Source organism: Helobdella robusta (assembly GCF_000326865.2).
Source record: "Helobdella robusta unplaced genomic scaffold HELROscaffold_19, whole genome shotgun sequence".
Lineage (NCBI taxonomy): Eukaryota > Metazoa > Annelida > Clitellata > Rhynchobdellida > Glossiphoniidae > Helobdella > Helobdella robusta.
In genome coordinates, this window is record NW_008704034.1 from 2,259,801 (window position 1) to 2,279,762 (window position 19,962).

General features: G+C 33.4%; 2 protein-coding genes across 2 annotated transcripts; one reads left to right on the top strand and one right to left on the bottom strand.

The window, feature by feature from the left end:
• Window positions 1-5,900: 5,900 nt before the first annotated feature.
• On the bottom strand, window positions 5,901-11,632 carry HELRODRAFT_170997 (hypothetical protein; the record flags this gene model as incomplete). The annotated part of the gene is made up of 11 exons (XM_009016808.1): window positions 5,901-5,965; window positions 6,385-6,553; window positions 6,785-6,930; window positions 7,216-7,310; window positions 9,124-9,230; window positions 9,708-9,807; window positions 10,185-10,229; window positions 10,536-10,635; window positions 10,861-10,986; window positions 11,182-11,430; window positions 11,524-11,632. The coding sequence occupies 11 exons, from the start codon at window positions 11,630-11,632 to the stop codon at window positions 5,901-5,903; spliced, it is 1,311 nt and encodes a 436-aa protein (XP_009015056.1).
• A 4,056-nt stretch (window positions 11,633-15,688) lies between these two features.
• On the top strand, window positions 15,689-18,259 carry HELRODRAFT_170998 (hypothetical protein; the record flags this gene model as incomplete). Its single annotated transcript, XM_009016809.1, has 3 exons — window positions 15,689-15,765; window positions 17,667-17,737; window positions 18,024-18,259. 3 exons carry the CDS (start codon window positions 15,689-15,691, stop codon window positions 18,257-18,259), a joined length of 384 nt encoding a protein of 127 aa, XP_009015057.1.
• Window positions 18,260-19,962: the final 1,703 nt, after the last annotated feature.

Below are 19,962 nucleotides of genomic sequence, written 5' to 3' on the forward strand. Positions count from 1 at the left end.
AATATTAAAACCAAACAATAAACATAAACAAAAACAATTGAAAATTCACAAAAACCCAGCCACAACAAAACATAAACCAATATTAATATTAAACAACTGCGTTATTCTTAAACAACAAAATCCGCATACACACGCCAACAACAACAAATACAACAAACATCAAACATACAACAACAAAAAAACAAAAAACCACAACAAAAATCGATTTTAATCATAAACATAAACAACAACGTAAACAAAAAAAGCACCAACCATCCATCATAGGCCCACATACCACTATAAAACCCCGTGAACAGCAGGCCAATCTGTGGCTCCGTGTTCTGAAATCCAGTAGAAAGGTGTTCGGTGTGACCTGGTGATGGTGACGACGACAACGACGATGATATGATGATGATGATGATGGTATTGATGATGATGATGGTATTGATGATGATGATAGTATTGATGATGACGATGTATTGATGATGATGATGATCATGATAATGATGATGACGATGTTACTTGGTAGAAAAATAATTTGATCGCCAGTCGTTTGGTTATAATTCTGTCACTAGAGTAACCTTTTCCCAGCATGACGATGCCTCCGACAATGATGAGTACTAGCGCGACCAACTTCGCAACGGTGAAGATGATTTGAATCTGACTCGCTAACTTTACACTGAATCCATTTATTCCTCCTAATGTGACTTCGGTTGTTAGCGAAGATGGATGTTGGCGATGGTGAAGATGGTGAGAAAAAACTGAAAATGAGAAATTAAATGAATGAAGAAAATGAGGGTGATGAATTTTATTAAAATTATATGCAATGATAACTATGATGAGTCTAATGATATAGATGTTAAATGTACTAATAAACACACAGCTTGTGGTGATAATAAATAAAAAACTAGCTATGATTACACTAATGATAATAAGAATATGAAAGAAATGATTAAATTACAAATTAATACAAAAAGTTACTGTTGCGACATGTCATTGCGACATGTCATTGCGACATGTTGCAGCGATATGTTGCTACAAAATGCTGTTGCAACAAAGTTGCAGATGAAATGTGAACTAACCTATAAGCAGACAGGCAACGATCTTGTTGATTGTGTCTGGAGCGAGGCCGCACGAATCCATGTAGAATAGGGACATACCTTTATGTTAGTGTATCGACATCGTATTCATCATCATTTCGTCATCATTATCCTCATCATTTCGTCATCACCATTTAATTATACTGATCATCATCATCATTCAGTCATCACTACCATATTCGGCAAAGGTCAGTGCAACTGTAGCCAGCTGACCAGGCTTTACAAGAACATTGTTGACCCATGAGAATTGATAAGAAATCAGAGGACCATAGGCCTTGTCCAGATATATGTAGTCTGCCCCTGATAGTGTTATTATGGTACCTAGTTCGGCGTAGCATAGAGCACCTGTTTTTTGTTTGGAAAATTCATCGCAGCGGCTGAGTACTTTGATGTAGTTAGAAGTAGTTGTCGTTGGGTTGGTTTTTAAAGTTCTTCACTAAGTATTTAGTGTTTCACGTTGGCTGAGGTTGTGTTGTTGCAGTTGTTGTGGATGAAAATTAATAACATCATATAACTTTAAAACAACAACGACACAAATTTCATGTTAGACCTACCAATTAGAGTGACTAGCCCAGAGACCAACCAGATGACCAACGTCATGCCAACGCTGCCCGCATACATGGCTACACCTCTAGGGGATATGAATATTCCTGAACCTGCCAAATAAAATGAGGTGTTTAATTTTTTCTTTTATTTCAACAAATGGTTTACAACATTTTTTTAAAGAATTTTTTGGCCGTAAGCGAACGAAGTTTATTTGGCAGACAAACAAATGTGTGGTATGTTCAACGGGATGACTCAAAATTGTACACAAGTAAGATATTGAAAATATTCAAAATTGTGGAATAATTATTTTGATTATAATAAAAAATACGAAAAATACCATACCGACGATGGTACCGACTATAAATGAAATACCGCCGAGTAAACCGATTGTCCGCGGCACTTGGTCTACTCCATTTTCAGTAGATTGGACGATATCCGTGTTATTATTATCGTTATTATTATTATTATTATTGTTGTTGTTGTAGTTGTTGTTGTTGATGTTGTTATTGTCAGCGATGTTTATAAGGTTAATGTCGTTGATGTTTTCATAAACACTGTCGTTTTTACTGGGGTTGATGCTGTAGTCTTTGTCGTTATTATTATTATTGTTGTTGTTGTTGTTGTTGTTGATGTTGCCTACATTACGCTTCTTCAGAATGCCACCTGTTTTAACTTTTTCAATGTTATCATTCATGTTTCTCGATTTGGATTTCGCTGGTTTTCGATTTGAAAATTTGTCTTACGATAGTAAATTCTTTTTTTTACATCGGAATAGACCACGTATTTAAAATAACTAATTACTTTTTTATTTACTGAATTATACAAATGAAATTGTATTGGAAAAATCTATGTCGTTTCGTTTTGTTTCGATACATCCGATTCCAAGGACTCTGTATCAATGACTGTATGCGTGACTGTATGTATAGTTTGCTTACAAATGCTTAAAAACATTTGAAATAACTAAACAAAACGACAAGTAAAATATTAGGTAAATAAATATAACAACAATTAAGAAGAAATGGTTGATTAATTAAAAGTGATAGTCAAAATATAAACATCGGTTTTGTTAACCGTGCGAGTATATATTTGCAGGTAAAAAAATGTGCGTGTGTGTGTTGGTGTATGTATGTGTGTGTGTATGTGTGTACATTTGTGCGCGTGTGTGTGCGGTGTGTGTGTATATTTTCAAGTAAAAAAATTTGTTCTTAAAGGTAGATGATATTCATTAGGATTGCTCGAGCGAGATATGTACTACGTACGTATGCAGTGATTTAGTTTGAAGAATTTTGAAGAGAGTGAATGATTTTAAAGTGTCTCAGCGATTACATTGTTGCTGCATGCTCTTGAGGTCTTATCTGTCATGATGTTGTTGTTTGTGGTTTGTTGTTGTTGTTGTTTGATGTTGTTGTTTGGTTTTGTCTTTAATGATAATGTTGTTTTCAGTTTTGTCTCGGCTTTTGTAACTGAGTATATCTTAGTTGGTGGTACTATGATAGTCCGCGATCATAAAGTTGTAGTTTTACGTTTTTTTACTTTGTACTAACATTATGATGCAATATATTTTTTTGTTAGAAGGCGTGTGCTGAATGGAATGTAGATGTAATTGTTGTTGATGTGTGGTTGTTGCAGACAAATTTAAATATTAATCAAATGCCGTGTTATGTTCAGCTTTTATTTTGGGTGTGTGTTTGTTTGTTTGTGTGTGTGTGTGTGTAGTGTGCAAACTGCAGTGGTGATGGGTTCAAAAATAAATTTTTTTGACTTGAGTGAACGTACTCATCGTGAATTTCTATTATTCAGCATACTCGTGTTTCTTTTTCTTTTAGATTTTTTAGATTCAAAAAGAAATGGAGAAGGATATTTCGAAAAAATGTGAAAAATGAAAAAAATTAGAAACAGAAACACACAGACAGACAGACAGACAAACAGACAGACAGACAGACAGGAAGAGACAGAGAGAAGAGAAAAAAGGGAATTAGATTGTGAAAAAATAAGAAAGAGGATAACATGAAGAGAAAAAAAGAAGTAGCGAAAGAGAGAGAGAGAGAGAAAGTGCAAGATTGAGAACAAGAAATAGAAAGAAAGAGAGAAGGAAAAGAAAGAGAGAGAAGAGAGAGAGAGAGAAAGCAATTGAGAAGTAAAAAACAACATAAACAACAACGTCAATGAAAATAAACAAATAAATAATATTAATAAATAATAAATAAAACAAGTGGATGCGAGTAAGATTAGCAGTGAACTGAGCAATCATGGACTATCCTATCATCAATCATTGACTATCATATCACCGACAATAAACAACTGATAGCTAGCTTAATAAATATCATTCTCTAAATCCTTCTTGAAAGTTGAATGCGGCTTAATTGATAACGGTGATGATGACGACGACGATGATGAGGACGAAGAGGATGATGATGAAGACGACGAGGATGATGATGATGGCAACAAGAATACTAATTGTGACGATGATAATTACGGCGAGAGCGATTATGACGATGATGAAAATGAAATTTGGGATGATGACTATGATGGCGACATCAACGATGACGACGATGATGACGACGATGGCGACAAACGCTTATAATGATGATAATAATACTAATATCAACCAAGCTGATAGCAGTAACTAAGTGATGATGACAAACTTCATTGTTCTAAAATAAAGTGAAAACGTCTGTAAACATTTGTTTCAACAAGAAATTGATCAAATGAATTAAAAAATACCAAATAGTTGTCCTCGTTAGCAAGAAAAGTATTGATTTAATTTAAAAAAAATATTTTCAACTTGTATTTATTTTTCAGAAATGATAAAATTTATTCAGGTATTAATTTTCAACTTTTTAAAACAACAAACATTTTTTCACTCTAATTCAACTTCAATGATGTAAAACATTGTACTACTATATACACAACGACAATGATGAAATAGACTGAAGATTCCGCCTTGTACAAGTACAATATAAACAAACAAGCGTACATAAATAAGTACATACACACATATACATGCCTATTTACACACACACACACACACACACACACACACACACACACACACACACACATATATATATATATATATATATACGTACATATAAACATGCATACATACACGTAGACATATGCATACATACAATGCAAACAATACGCATCTCATGTTCTTACCACATCGCCACAGTAAAAAACAGACACACAAACATACACACACAGATACACATAAACACACACACACTCACATACAACGATACATACATAACCGTTAAAATAAAGAACATAAAAAGAATAAAAACTACGTTACAACGGTGTGGGCAAGACTGATGTTATTTGAGAAAATTGCGAAGATGATGATGAAGATAAAGATAGAAATGAAGTTGGTGATGATAAAGATATAGATGATGATAGAGATATAGATGATGTTAAAGATATAGATGAAGATAGAGATATAGATAGTGGTAGAGATATAGATGATGATAGAGATATAGATGATGATAGAGATATAGATGATGATAGAGATATAGATGATGATAGAGATATAGATGATGATAAAGATATAGATGATGTTAAAGATATAGATGATGATAGAGATATAGATGATGATAATGTGGAAATAATAAAAAGAAGCAAAAAATGGACATGATGAAGTTGGAGATGATGATGAAAAAAAGGAAGAGAAGGATGAAGATGATGAGGAAAAGTTGCCATCTCGAGATGAACTGATGACTTGCTTATTGGTGCTCAGCACAATCAAGTACTGTTGTGTTATCTTTTGCTGTTGTGTTGTGTCTTATCACCTTGCTTCAAATTCACACAAACACGCACACACGCACACACGCACGCACACACACACGCACACACATACACACACGCACACCCCAAATTATAAACTATTGCTTGTATTTCAATAAAATTACAAACAATTTACAAATCTTATTTACCGATCGTACAACTTTTCAGCTCGTCAAAAATTCATTTGGTAAAACGTTTTAACTAGTGATGGACTGTTAAAAAATTATCGACAAACAAACCAACATGCTTTTATTTCTATTTGAATGCTATCCTGGACAAGGCAATGTTAAAAAATAGAAGAACGACGAGTGAACATTTAAAAAAATATTTGAAATATGAATGAATTGAAAGATTTGAGAGGGGAAAATAAATAAATAGCAATATTTAGAGATAAAAAAGACAAATAGAAAGAAAGACAGACAAAGAAAGAGAGTGAGAGAGAGAGAAAGAGAGAAAAAGCAGAAAGGAGAGTAAGTGAACTGATATGGCCCTTCATAATAATTTTTCAGTCGCTTGAAACACCATGAAGAATTTTTGCAGGAACCTTGTAAGTTTATCTGTAAGAGTAAAACACGTAAATTTGATTGCGATTTTCGTCATCGCTATCACCATCCTCTGTCATCATAACTATCATCATATTCATCATTCTTATGACTCGTAGTCATTCACTCATTAAATCTGCTACCGTTGTGCAACTACTATATCATATTGTAATCAATCGCTGTCACAACATTATCATCTTGATGTCATACTTAGTTTCATGCTCATGATCATCATCGTCCTCTTCATCACTGTCATCACCATCAACATCGTCATCAACAACAACAACAACAACATCATCGTCTTCATCATTACCGTTACTATCATCGTCATCCTTAACAACAACAACAACAACAACATTATCATCATCAACAACAACTACAACATTATCATCATCATCATCAACAACAACAACAACATTGTCATCATCACTCACCCATGAAAGAAAGTTTAAGGTTGAAATGAACGAGCGGAACGTACAGGACATATCCCAAACAGATGAAGGCCAGTCCGAAAAAGTATCCGAATTCTGGATTTAAAATGAGCGGGATGAAGACCAGGAAAAGAGAGCAGACGAAGGATATGATTGGGATAACTATGGGAATCTGAAAATAATGATGATGAGGTGTATGGCGATGAAGATGGTGATCACAAAGAGGAAGTCGATTATGAAGATGAAGTAGTTATAAAAATGACACAGTTCCATTTTTCTAAAAAAATATTTAAAAACTGCAAGACAAAGTCAAATGCTAAAATAATATCATATAAACTCTAACAAAAATACAAGGTTAATTGAAAAAAATTAAAAAATTGCGAAAAAACGGCACAAAAAAAACCTTTATTTTTCTTTCAATATTTTTATAAGGATTTGTATATCTGAGTATTATAACAGCGAGGAAATTGAGAGCATAGAACAGCCACAAGAAGAAGCTGCTGAAGTTGATTAGTGTTGATATGCTGCCTATGAATATGGCTATTATTGCTAAGGCAGTCTGGAATTTTGAAAAAAAAAGAATTTTAAATAAAAATTTTTAAAAGTAAATTTTGTGAAATAAAATATTTTTGATGGTTTGTTGAATTTGCTTCAATGCCAGTTTTTCAATGTCATTCCACTTCCCTCATCACCAACATCATTATCCTCATCGCCAACCTCATCTTCACCAACATCACCCTCACCATCTTCAACACCACCACAAACATAACCATCAACGCCACCGTCACCATTTCCCTCACCAACACCACCACCCTCATCATCACGATCTAACACTTATGATAATAGCGGGGATAGGTGTGAACCGTTCTTGGTGAACCATGGACAGTACAACGGGCATATGACGGTTACGGGCGGCCGTCCCTATCAACCTACAACAAAATATTATAATATAATATTATTATTATTATATGTTATTATCATAATAATAATAATAATTATTATTATTATTATTATTATCTGGGGCCCAACTTCCAACATAAATACTAGATCATGGCTTCAATTTGCCGACGACTCGGCAGTCATTGCTCACTGCACTGATGGAGCACAAAATCTGATCGATTTGAATCAACTTTGGTGCAACTGGTCAGAAATGAAAATGAGAGTTGATAAATAATTGGTCAATCTTTCACGTATCTAGACAAACTGTACGATTATGAATGCAAAGATTCCAAAGCAAAAAACGAGTTACAGTTGAAGGTCACTCAGTTGTTGAAAAAGATCTCAAAGTTGGATATGCGCCCACAACAGAAGCTTCAGGTTTTGAGAAGGTTTGTTCCCACTCAAATAAATTTTGAACTTCGCAGCTACAGTTTCTCGTTGACTTGGATAGCAGAGAATCTGGATAATCTAATTGTTGAAGCTATCCGAAACTGGTTGGATATGCCAATTAGTGGCTGTGTAGCAGAACTAAATTCGCTGCCAGCAAAGATGGGAGGCCATAATATTATGTCCCTAAAAGATACCGCAGAGAAAACGAGATTGAAGCTGCGAAACTATTTTAAAACCAACAAAAACAAAGAAATTCAATGTTTGTACAAAGAATCAACAATCAATTACATCAAAGTTGACAATATCCTTTCAAAATCAAATGCCCTAAAATCATCGCTCAAACAGCTGGAAGATAAAAGAGTTGAATCAAGTCTCAACCACGTTCTTTCGCTTGTGAGTCAGGGCACAATTATATCAAAAATAAAAACCGTCATCAAAACTAATAATATTTCTCGTTGGTCAAAAACTCTGGAGAATCTTGCTGGAGTCCTCTTCAAATTTGCCAGGAAATATTTGGTACAGCAACTGCCAACAAACGCCAATTTGTTTAAATGGGGCAAAACTCCTCTGTGCCCTCTCTGCGGTTGTAAACAAACAAATAAACATGTGATTTCTAACTGCGGTTCCACATCCGCACTTAAAAGATACACTGAAAGACACAATAAAATTTTGTCAGAATTAAGGTTAATTTTAACAATACTTCAAATTTATGCACCTCAGTTCTAAGGACATTATTCTAACGTTTGTATAAAAAAAATGAGATGAACGTTGAATAAATGTGCAATGTGGAGAAATTAAAAAGTCGTCAACTTATTTCTCAAAATTCAAGTTCCTCCCAAAACGCTACTTTTAAAAAAATTCATAACAATTTTACTGAGGAATTATGAAACTATTTGAATGCGAGAACGATCTTTGCCAAGTTAGTAGTTGTACTCTGCGACTCTACACTTTGGAGCAAGTCAAAAATAATAGATGGCGTGACGTGTACAAAATTAATTGTTAGCCAAAGTAAATGGGACTGAGGTATTTATGATTTTTAGTTTGTTTGTTTCGTTCGTTCGTTCGTTTATTTGTTCTTTCCTCTTTTCATTCACGTTCATACATGCTGGTTCATTTATTTAATAATAATTTCTGGTTTTTTAATTGAATAAACATTGTTTAATAAGTTATTTTTATGAATTTTTAACGCTATTTTGTAAGTTTAAAAACTTTTCATCTAAAAAAATTCAAATATGCTGAGATCAAAAGTTCAAAAATCCTGTCAGAAGATAACTTCCATAATTCAGCAAAACGTACAACCCATGCAATTAAACGATTGAAAACAAATGAAGCAGCGAACACGTAAACTAACAAACGAACGAACAAACAAACGAACAAAAACACAAACAAACACAAATAAACAAACAAATGAACCTGGCACCAGCGAACATACTAGCATTACAGGTACCAAACGATGAGAATGCCACAAAGATTGACATGATCCAAACTGCTGATTGCGGTAGAACGAGAGAGGCCCAAGTCTTTTGTATGCGGTGGCGGAGAAACATGAGTAATAAAAATAAAAATAATATTTACATTTGAAAAATATTTAATTAACGAGAGTTATAAAATAATCAATTAATTATACAACAGTCATCAACTGACAAATCAATCATAAAACATGCCAATGGACCTATCGTCTATGATATAACTATCGGAAAATCAATCAATCAATCAATCAATCAATCAATCAATCAATCAATCAATCAATCAATCAATCAATCAATCAATCAATCAATCAATCAATCAATCAATCAATCAATCAATCAATCAATCAATCAATCAATCAATCAATCAATCAATCAATCAATCAATCAATCAATCAATCAATCAATCAATCAATCAATCGATCAATCAATCTATCGATCAATCAATCAATCAATCAATCAATCAATCAATCAATTAATCAGTTTTCAATCACACAACTGACCAACCAAAGCAACTGCATCGGACTTGACCATTTCCTCAACGCTGAGCACACTGAAGTAGGAAACATTCATGAAAACGTAGATGACCACAACCGAAGGCACACCAATCATAATCGCCAGTGGTAAGTTTCTGTTCATATGTTTGTTTGTTAGTTTGTTTGTATGTCTTTCTATGCTTTTGTATGTGTCTCTGTTTGTACAAATGTATGTGTATATATTCTTAATAATTTGTGTGAACTTGTCTGTACGTGTGGATTAATTTGTATTTCTTTGTCGGTATATGCGCATATGTTAATGAATTTGTGCGCTTTTGTTCGTGTGTAGAAAAATTTGTTGTTACCTGAGTTTTCAGGCAAATGTTATTTTATTGTCTCAGCCCTTGATTATTTGTTTTCATGTTTATTTTATGTTTGTTTGTATTTGTTCGTTTATGTGTATGTTCGTTTATGTTTGTTTGTTTGTTTCTATTTACATTTTTTTGTGTTTAAAGGAATGTCGCCGCCCAACCTTTCAACGTTAATCATTTCCTGGGCCAAGAAGTTTGCTGCATTCCTGTGATGGAGTTTAAAAAAATATTGATCCCATGTGCTGCAGCTCTTTCTAAACACACAACACACACACACACACTCACACACACACAAACGTTCAAGTACATTTGCACACGTATACATAGAAAGATCATTCACACATAATTTCACATACCAAAACAATTAAAACAAGACAATTAAAACTTTAGGTGTGGTTTATGATGAAACAAAGAGAAAAAATTACAATTTATTTAATTTTCATAAGAACTATTGATTAATACAACAAATTGGTGAAAAATTTAAAAGTGGACAGATCACAAAATAACCCAACCATCCATCGTAGGCCCACATGCCACTGTAAAATGACGTAATCAACAATCCTGCATCCCAATTGGTTCCTTCGAATCCGGTTGTCAGGTGCTCCGTATGACCTAGTTAGGTGCGTAACAGAACATTCCAACAATATTTCCACCAATACCATCTTAAGTAACCTCACCCAAGCGTTCAGAAATTTGTACAAATTTGAAAGCGCCTTTGAAAATATGTACTCAATTTCTTTACTGTTTATCACCTCTCATTTATCTATCATTTCTTTAGCAAAATGTTTTATTTCAATTTTTGAAACGCAGTGAAACAAATAAAACATTGAAGCAGACCTTGAGCCAACATGACGAGGCCACCGACGACCACCAGAGACACAGCAGCCAGTTTGGTAAACGTGAAAACAATTTGAAGTTTGTTCGTCCACCCCACGCTGAACATGTTCACGCACGCAAGAACAACTGTGCCCCAGAAATGACGACGACGACAAAGATGACAAACATGATGATGTCATTTGTGACATCAATGCATATAATAGTGATATAATGATAACAACGATAAAATAAAAATAATGCCCTTCTTAAATTATTCCGATATCAAAAGCTGCCACCATAAATTTTACTGCAGTCTCAAGCACAACGACTACAACCACTAACGTAAAAGAATGGTGGCGACCAATCTGACGGCCAGCCAGGGCGGTCCGCCACAAGAAGTGGTGTACATGGGGGTCAGCAAATATTCGGCAGAGGTCAGACTCAACGTGGCTTGCGCGCCTGCCTTCATTAGCGTGCATACGATCCACGAGTACTGGAATGCTACAGCGGGACAGTAGGCCTTTAGCAGGTAGGTGTAATCACCCCCAGACGATTTTATTATCTGTCCCAACTCTACATAGCAAAAAGATCCTGGTTTTTAGTATGTGGAATCATTTTCATGATCAGGATTATCGTCATCTTCTTCTTCGTCGTCGTCATCATCGTCATCGTCATTGTACGTACCTAACAGCGAAATGACCCCACAGGCCAGCCAGACCGCCAGGGTCATGCCGACGCTGCCCGAGTAGAACACCACCCCTCGTGGTGAGATGAAGATTCCAGAACCTGTCATATGTGATGATGGTGACCTTTGCTGTGACTGTGATGATGATGATGACGAAGATGATATTTATAGTGATGATGAAAACGATGATGATGATGATGGTGGTGGTGGTGGCGAAGATAATGTTGAATGTTTTGGGTAAGTGAATGAACGTTTTAAAGAAAAAATGTCCATAAAATGAATAAATAACCAAATGACTCAATGTAAAATAAACAACAGTTGTAAACAATTAATGAATGAATGAATGAATGAATGAACGAACGAACGAACGAACGAACGAACGAATGAACGATAGAATGAATATATGAATGAATTATGAATGAAAGATGGAATGAAAAAAGAATGATTGAGACTCCAAAGTAGAACAAACGAATGAACAACGAAGAAAATAAACCAACCGATAATCATTCCAACTACGAATGATATCCCACCAACCAATCCAATCGTCCTAGGAACCGTATTTGTGATGTCATCATCGTCTATAATGACGTCATTGTTGTCGTTGTCGTTGCTGCAATAGTTGTTGTCGTTGTCGTTGCTGCAATAGTTGTTGTCGGTTACACCAATTTTGTTGTTGTTGCTGCTGTTGTTGTTGTCGTCGTTTCTGATGTTTTTACTTATATCTATCACGCCACTCATTCTTCAGTTAAGTTGCACTGTCCGTAGAAAAATACTACTAACAATGAGTATTTATCCTAAAATACTGTTAAAAAATTATTTCATAATCATTTATTTTAAACAAAATTTACATAACCAGTCATCCTCTTAAAAATTATTAACGTATAACTCACTAGTTCTAGCCAACTTTCAATACATTTATATCAGTATCATTTTTAGGGCCACTCGAGTTTATAAATCGTTATCTCTCACGTTAACAACTTCAGAAATAAAACTTGTGAAAAAATTAAGATGTATAATTAATATGTTTGTGTGTGTGTGTGTGTGTGTGTCTGTTTGTGTGTATGTATATGTGTATATGTGTTTGTTTGTTTGTTTGTTTGTGTTTGTTTGTGTGTGTTTATGGAATTATTAAGTGCAATAAGACTTAATAAATACAATATATAAATTTATTTTTCCATTTAACGTCATTTATATATGCATTTTAAGTCCTCGTACTTAAATTAAAAAAGATCAATCTCTCTCTCTCTCTCTCTCTTTCTCTCTTTCATTCATTCTATATTATATATATATATATATATATATATATATATATATATTCATGCATATATACATACACACAAACATAATTGTATTTATCTGCATATTTTAGCAACCTATAATGAGAGATAGTTTAGACTTTAAGATGTTTACAAATAACTTAGAAAAGATTTGTAAGACATTGTGTGTGTGGTTTGAATGAATAGACATATGTAAATATAAATGTATATATAAATATATATATATATATACATATATATATATATATATATATATATATATATATACACAAACAAACACACATATTCGCAATGACCGCATTTACACGTTACATTAATTTAAATATTTTATGCAAATGTCAGCCATTAAAGAATGATAAAAGTACTGAAATAATTTTTATAAATGAAATTTCTTTTTAATCGGTATTTTGTTTTAAAATGATTTGAATATGTGTGTGGGAGGGAGAGAAAAAGAGAGTAAAAGAAAGAGAACAAGAGAGAGAGAAAGAGAGAGAAAAATGTGAACTAATTAACATGAGGACTTTAAATTGAACCGTGTAATTAATTAATCAAACAAACAGAAAGATGACGATGATGTTAACAATGTTGTTGACCCTTTAATAAAAAATACTTATACGGGTCACATAGATCTAAAAAGTACACCACAATGTGAGTGACTGAATGAGTGAGTGAGTGAGTGAGTGAGTGAGTGAGTGAGTGAGTGAGTGAGTGAGTGAGTAAGTGAAGACATGAAATAAACGAGTAAACGAACCCAAGTAGCCCATCTTTTTAGTTTCGTTTCGGTTGCGCTACCTTTTTCGGCAATTTTATTTTTATTCCATAGGCTTCTATATTTTTTATTGTACATCTTTATTATCTTTTTTCTGTTGTTTTTCCTATTTTTATTTTACGAAAACAATTGACTCATCGATTGTGTTTCTTGGGAATGAAACATAAAGTAAAACCATCTTATATATATATATATATATATATATATATATACAAAACAAAACATACATGCAGGCATACATACAAATATATACGTACACACAAATACAAACACATTCATACACAGACAAACTCATACACACGTATACATATATTAGTGGGAATATGGTTTGTTGGTTGATTAAATGGCCGATTGAAGGATTGATTGATCACCTCATCGTCGTCATCCTCTCTATCAGCATACAATGGTGAAGGTAACATCATTTTATACTCACAATCAAATTAGTTCGATGTTTGTTGATATAGCTTGGTAGAAAATCTAATTTCAAATGGTGCTAGAATATAGTGAAAACTGAAACCATCTAAGCACACAATTGAAACTAGACTTCCAAAATTTTTCTTCCCAATTTGTACCCGCCTTTGTATAAGTGTGCGTGTGTGTGTGTGCGTGTGTGATTGAATTTGTATGCTATTATTTTTGTATCTGTATGTATGTTTGTGTGTGTAAACACGCTTTCGTGGGTGTCTGGGTGTCTCGAAGTATGTATTTTGTGTGTCAATGTGGAAATTTATGTGTGGAGATTTCTATGTATGTTATTTGTATGTTTTTATTTCTGCGTGTGTGTGTGTGTTTGTCTGCGTGCGGGTGTGTGTGTGTGTGACGTTGTATCTGTCCATCGCTAAAGAGTGTATGTCTTCATATCTTCGCTTATGTGTTTGTTCACAGGTGTGAATGTTTAAACAAATGTATGTGTATCAATATTTGTATATCAATGTGTGCGTGCTAGTTGTGTGTGTGTGTGTCTGCTTTTGTTTGTTCGTGTGTGTGTTTGTGTGTGTGTTTGTCTGTGTATGTGTGTACATTTTTTTAGTGGATGTAAATGATTGAATGAAAATAAAGATAGACGAATGGAAAAATGGAATATCTTGAATCAATTGATACGATAAAAAAACCATTGGTTAAACAAATAATTAATTGATTGATTGAATAATTAATTGATTGATTGAACACGCGATATATGATTGATTGAATGAATGACAGTTGTTCGATTGATCAATCGTGTCTGTGTGATTGTGTGTGTGATGAAAAACATTGATGAAATAAAATATTAATTTATGGGTTTACCTGTCTGTTCATTCATTCGTTCGTTCATTCATTTGTTCGATCGTTCGTTCATTCATTCATTCACTCATTCATTCACTCACTCATTTATTCATTCATTCATTCATTCATTCATTCATTCATTCATCCACCCATCCACCCTCCCGTCAATGTAACAACTTTATGACAAACAGCATAACTTGTCATAGAGGACAAAGAACATTGAACAGTTTATTAACGTTATCACAAAACGCCCGATTTTTCTCTCTCACATGCACGCACAGACACACACATACAAACACAAACACACACACACACACACATACAAACACAAACAAACACACACACACACACAGACAATCGAATGCATATGAATGCAAACAAGACAAATTTCATCTCAATGCGTTTCTTCTATTTGATTGATTTTTTGTACATATATTCCAGTATTCATTTATGTAGAGATATGTTATCACACCAAAAACAAAAATATAATTACAATCAAATTCACGTTTTAAAATTATTAAATACAACGAAGTATCAAAAAACCTAGAAATAAAATCACAAACAAACGAACGAACGAAGGAGCAAACAAACGAACGAACGAACGAACAAACATTCATCTAAGAGCAATGCGAAAGACAGACCACACTCATACAGCAATCATACATACCTATCTAAAAACTACCCTTGGTAAATATTTCACGAGAAAGAAAAAAAGAAAGAGAGAGAGAAAGAGAACAAGATAGATAGAGAGAGAGAGAGAGAGAGGAGAGAGAGAGAGAGAAAAGACGAGCGAGAGAGAGAGAGAAAGAGAAAGAAGTGAGAGGTATGAAAACAAAGAAGTGAACAAAATAAAATATGGAGAATGTGTCATTATTACGGCAGAGAGGTGCGACCGTGAAAAAGGAAGAGAAACTTCTTTCTTCAATAAAGATGTCAGTAGTGAGAATCAGCATGTTCCATTTGGTGTCAATAACACGGTGACAAAATAAATAAATGAAATAAAAATAACATTCATAAAACATATTTTTAAATTAAGAGTAAAATATGGAGAGAGAGAGAAAAAAGGTATAGAGAGAGGGAAAAACTGAAAGAGAGAAAGAGAGTGAGAAAGAGAGAGAGAGAGAGAAAGAAAGAGAGAGAGAGAGAGAGAGAGAAAGAGAGAGAGAGAGAAAGAAAGAGAGAGAGAGAGAAAGAAAGAGAGAGAGAGAGAGAACATCGCCAACGTAACAACTCAATCAGCACCTGCCCTGCTCGTGATCCCCCAAATTTTTTTTTCTCTTGACACGCTCACATGGTACTTTCATATTTTTTAAATTCATTACTGATTAGGAAGACTAATTAGAAAAATGTGTGTGTGTGCGTGTGCATGCGTGTGTGTGCGTGCATGTGTTTGTGTGTGTGCGTGTGTGTGAGAGTGTGTATGTGTGTTTGTGTGATATGTATATGCTTAAATAGCATGCGAGGTTTTTTTGTTTCTTGAGCAAATAAAAACACAAGACAAAGGAGCCGATATCGCTAATGACGATGACGATGATGACGATGATGACGACGATGATTGTGATGATGACGATGATTTGATGAAGAAGAAGAAGATGATGATAGTTATAGAGAAGATGACGATGATGATTTTAATATAAATTACTCAAAATTAGTTAAAATAACGATGTTAATAATCATAATTGCGATGACAAAAATGTTGGTTGAGAACAAATGCGTGTAAACATGCATTTTTAGATGTAAATCTACCAATGATAATATAGTATTATCATTTTTGGCGTAACTGTTAAGGATGCCTGACACTTAAACACAGTGCATTTTCTGCCTTTATTCACACTTATGTACGGTATGTACATGTTGATGTACAAAAATTATTATTTGTATTCATAATTTTGTAAAAAAAACATTTATAATTTAGAAACGCGTTTAAAACAAACGACAATGCTTATGATGACTAACCTTGATCGTCATCGGCACACGCCGGTGCTATGTATGACGCCATATTTGTCATATGTCAGACACACCACACACACACGCACGCACACACACGTATACAGACACACACACCCACGTACACAGACACACACACACACGCACGTACATGTATGTGAATATACAGATTTCATTTATGTGAATATACTATATGTATGCAATGTACACCGACAGATAAATACGGATATAATTAAACATAACATGACATCTTGATACCTGCGTTTCACGTGCGTATACCTTAGCCTTGCACGGGACCGCATTTAGATAATAAGAAATTGTGTGAGTACCGTAACGTAGTGCACTAAAGTATATTGTAACTTTTTAATTTTTTAAAAGTTAGTTGAAGGTTTAAAATCAAGTTTGGGGACAAAAATTTATCAGATAACATAGGTACACCACGCACACAGGCACGCACCTAACACACACACACACACACACACACAGCAAACACACGCGCACACACACGTACCAAACACACACACACACATACAACCAACACACACACATAAACAAACTTGCACATACATTCACATATATATAGTTTTATCTTAAGACAAACGATAAATTAGCTGAAGATTAATTATTATTTAGAAATCTATAGGATTGTGAGACTGAACTATTATTTGATGAAGAATTTAAAAAAAGAAATATTGATAAATGTTTTTTTTCTTAAAAAAACCCTGAATAATGTTACGTCATAACTTTTATAACGATTATTACTATTATATTGACATCATCGTCATTGTCGTTAAATTCAATGTCCCACAAAATCACGACAAAAATTGTAAAACAACAATAAAAATATCAAATTAAACAATAATAACAACACTAACAATAACAACAGAAACAACAACAATAATAACATCAATAACAACAACAATAATAACATCAATAACAACAACAATAATAACGACAGTAACAATATCAACAATAGCAATAATAATAATCGCAATTAAAATACATTCATGATGAGTGATCTATTCTCATAGACTCATAGCACTCAAACTATCTCACACACATACGCACACCGCATACACGTATACAAACACACACACACAGTCACACACACATACACATACTTAGTACTTACATTCACGTTTATTCACACGTGCACACAAACAAATCACGTACTAACTACACACACTCACACACACACCACACACAAACACATTCTTACACACACACGCACACTTACACACAGTCAATCAACACGGATATTTAGAAGATCCATGCATCGTGAATCAACACGGATATTTAGAAGATCCATGCATCGTGAATCAACACGGATATTTAGAAGATCCATGCATCGTGAATCAACACGGATATTTAGAAGATCCATGCATCGTGAATCAACACGGATATTTAGAAGATCCATGCATCGTGAATCAACACGGATATTTAGAAGATCCGTGTGTTGTGGATCGACACAGATATTGACGTGCGCCGTGTGTCCGGCTGATGAATAATTAAGAGAGGAGGTAGATCCCTGGCATGGAAGATTTTTAAAAGACGGTTATAATAATGGTAATAATAATAATACCAATACGACTACTACTGCTACTACTACTACTACTACTATTACTACTAATTATAATAATAATAATAACAAATAATAATAGCGACAATAATAATAAAATACACATCCATACATAGGTCAGCAATCTCACATTTTTATTCGGTCTAGGCGCGCGTAACTGCAGCTGTAGAGATAAAATTAACGCAATAATAACAGTACTAATAGTTACGAAAATAATAAGATTAATAATTAATAATAGTAATAATAATAATGATAATTAATTTATACATGAAAGAAGGAAAAATGACTTTAAAAAATTATACTAACCTTTTATAAACAAATTTACCAAAAACTTAACAGTAATTATTCTATCGATAGATAGATCGGTCAGCTCATCAGTTTAACAACTTCGATTACGAAGGAGAGTATCAATGAATTGAGCATTGAAATTGTTGAATATAAAATTTAAATCCGATTAAAATAATTAACATTAAAAAAAATTTTTAACCAATCTATTATTTACAGGCTTCAGAAACTTCAATAACTTCAATAGATTTCAACTTCAAAATAACTAACCTAACATACCATAGCCGTATCTATTAGCAAAACGAGCCACACCGAAAAAAATCCTACCGAAATAAACCGAAACATTACACATAAAACCGTAACTATTCGATCGATAGATTGATCGGTCAGCAAGTACATATCGATACATTTCCATCTATCCATCTATATAACACATATTTTTTGTCGCCATATAAGTAGCTGTGTTCAAAAAATAAGACGGGCTATTTAAATTGTACTTGCCACTATATATGTATACGTGTATGTATATGTATATATATTTATATATAAATATATGCAATTAATTTCATATATTTCATATTTGATATATATATATATATATATATATATATACAATGTCTATATGGTGACATTATTGTTAGTGTTTGAGAAAAAGCAAGAAACACAAGCACAACAATACATACATACATTCATGCTTAACTACCTACTTACATGCATACTTACATACAAACAAACAGACAAACAAACAAATATACATACATACATACATACATACATACATACATACATACATACATACATACATACATACATACATACATATATACATACAGTATCAGTGTCACTCATCATGTTTTGGTTTTAACATACATACATACATACATACATACATACATACATACATACATACATACATACATACATACATACAAGCATATTATTTCTTTTTTTTTAAACATACATACAAACATCCCGATATAAAAATATAAAAACAAACAAAAAACAGACGAACATAAATTAGAGTCAAATTGAATGGGATTGGATAATTAAACACGCACACACACACACACACACACACAAATATACGCGCACATACATACACACGCACACATATAAATATTTCAAACTCAAACAACTTCATTCAGTCATTCACGTCATAACAGTGTCATAGGAATTTAATTTGTTATTATTATTATTATTATTATCATTATTAGGTACTAGTTATAGTAGCAGACGTATTAGTAGTTGTTGTAGTAGTAGTAGCAGCAGCAGTAAAATCATTAATAATAGTAGTAGTAGTAGTAGTAGTAGTAGTAGT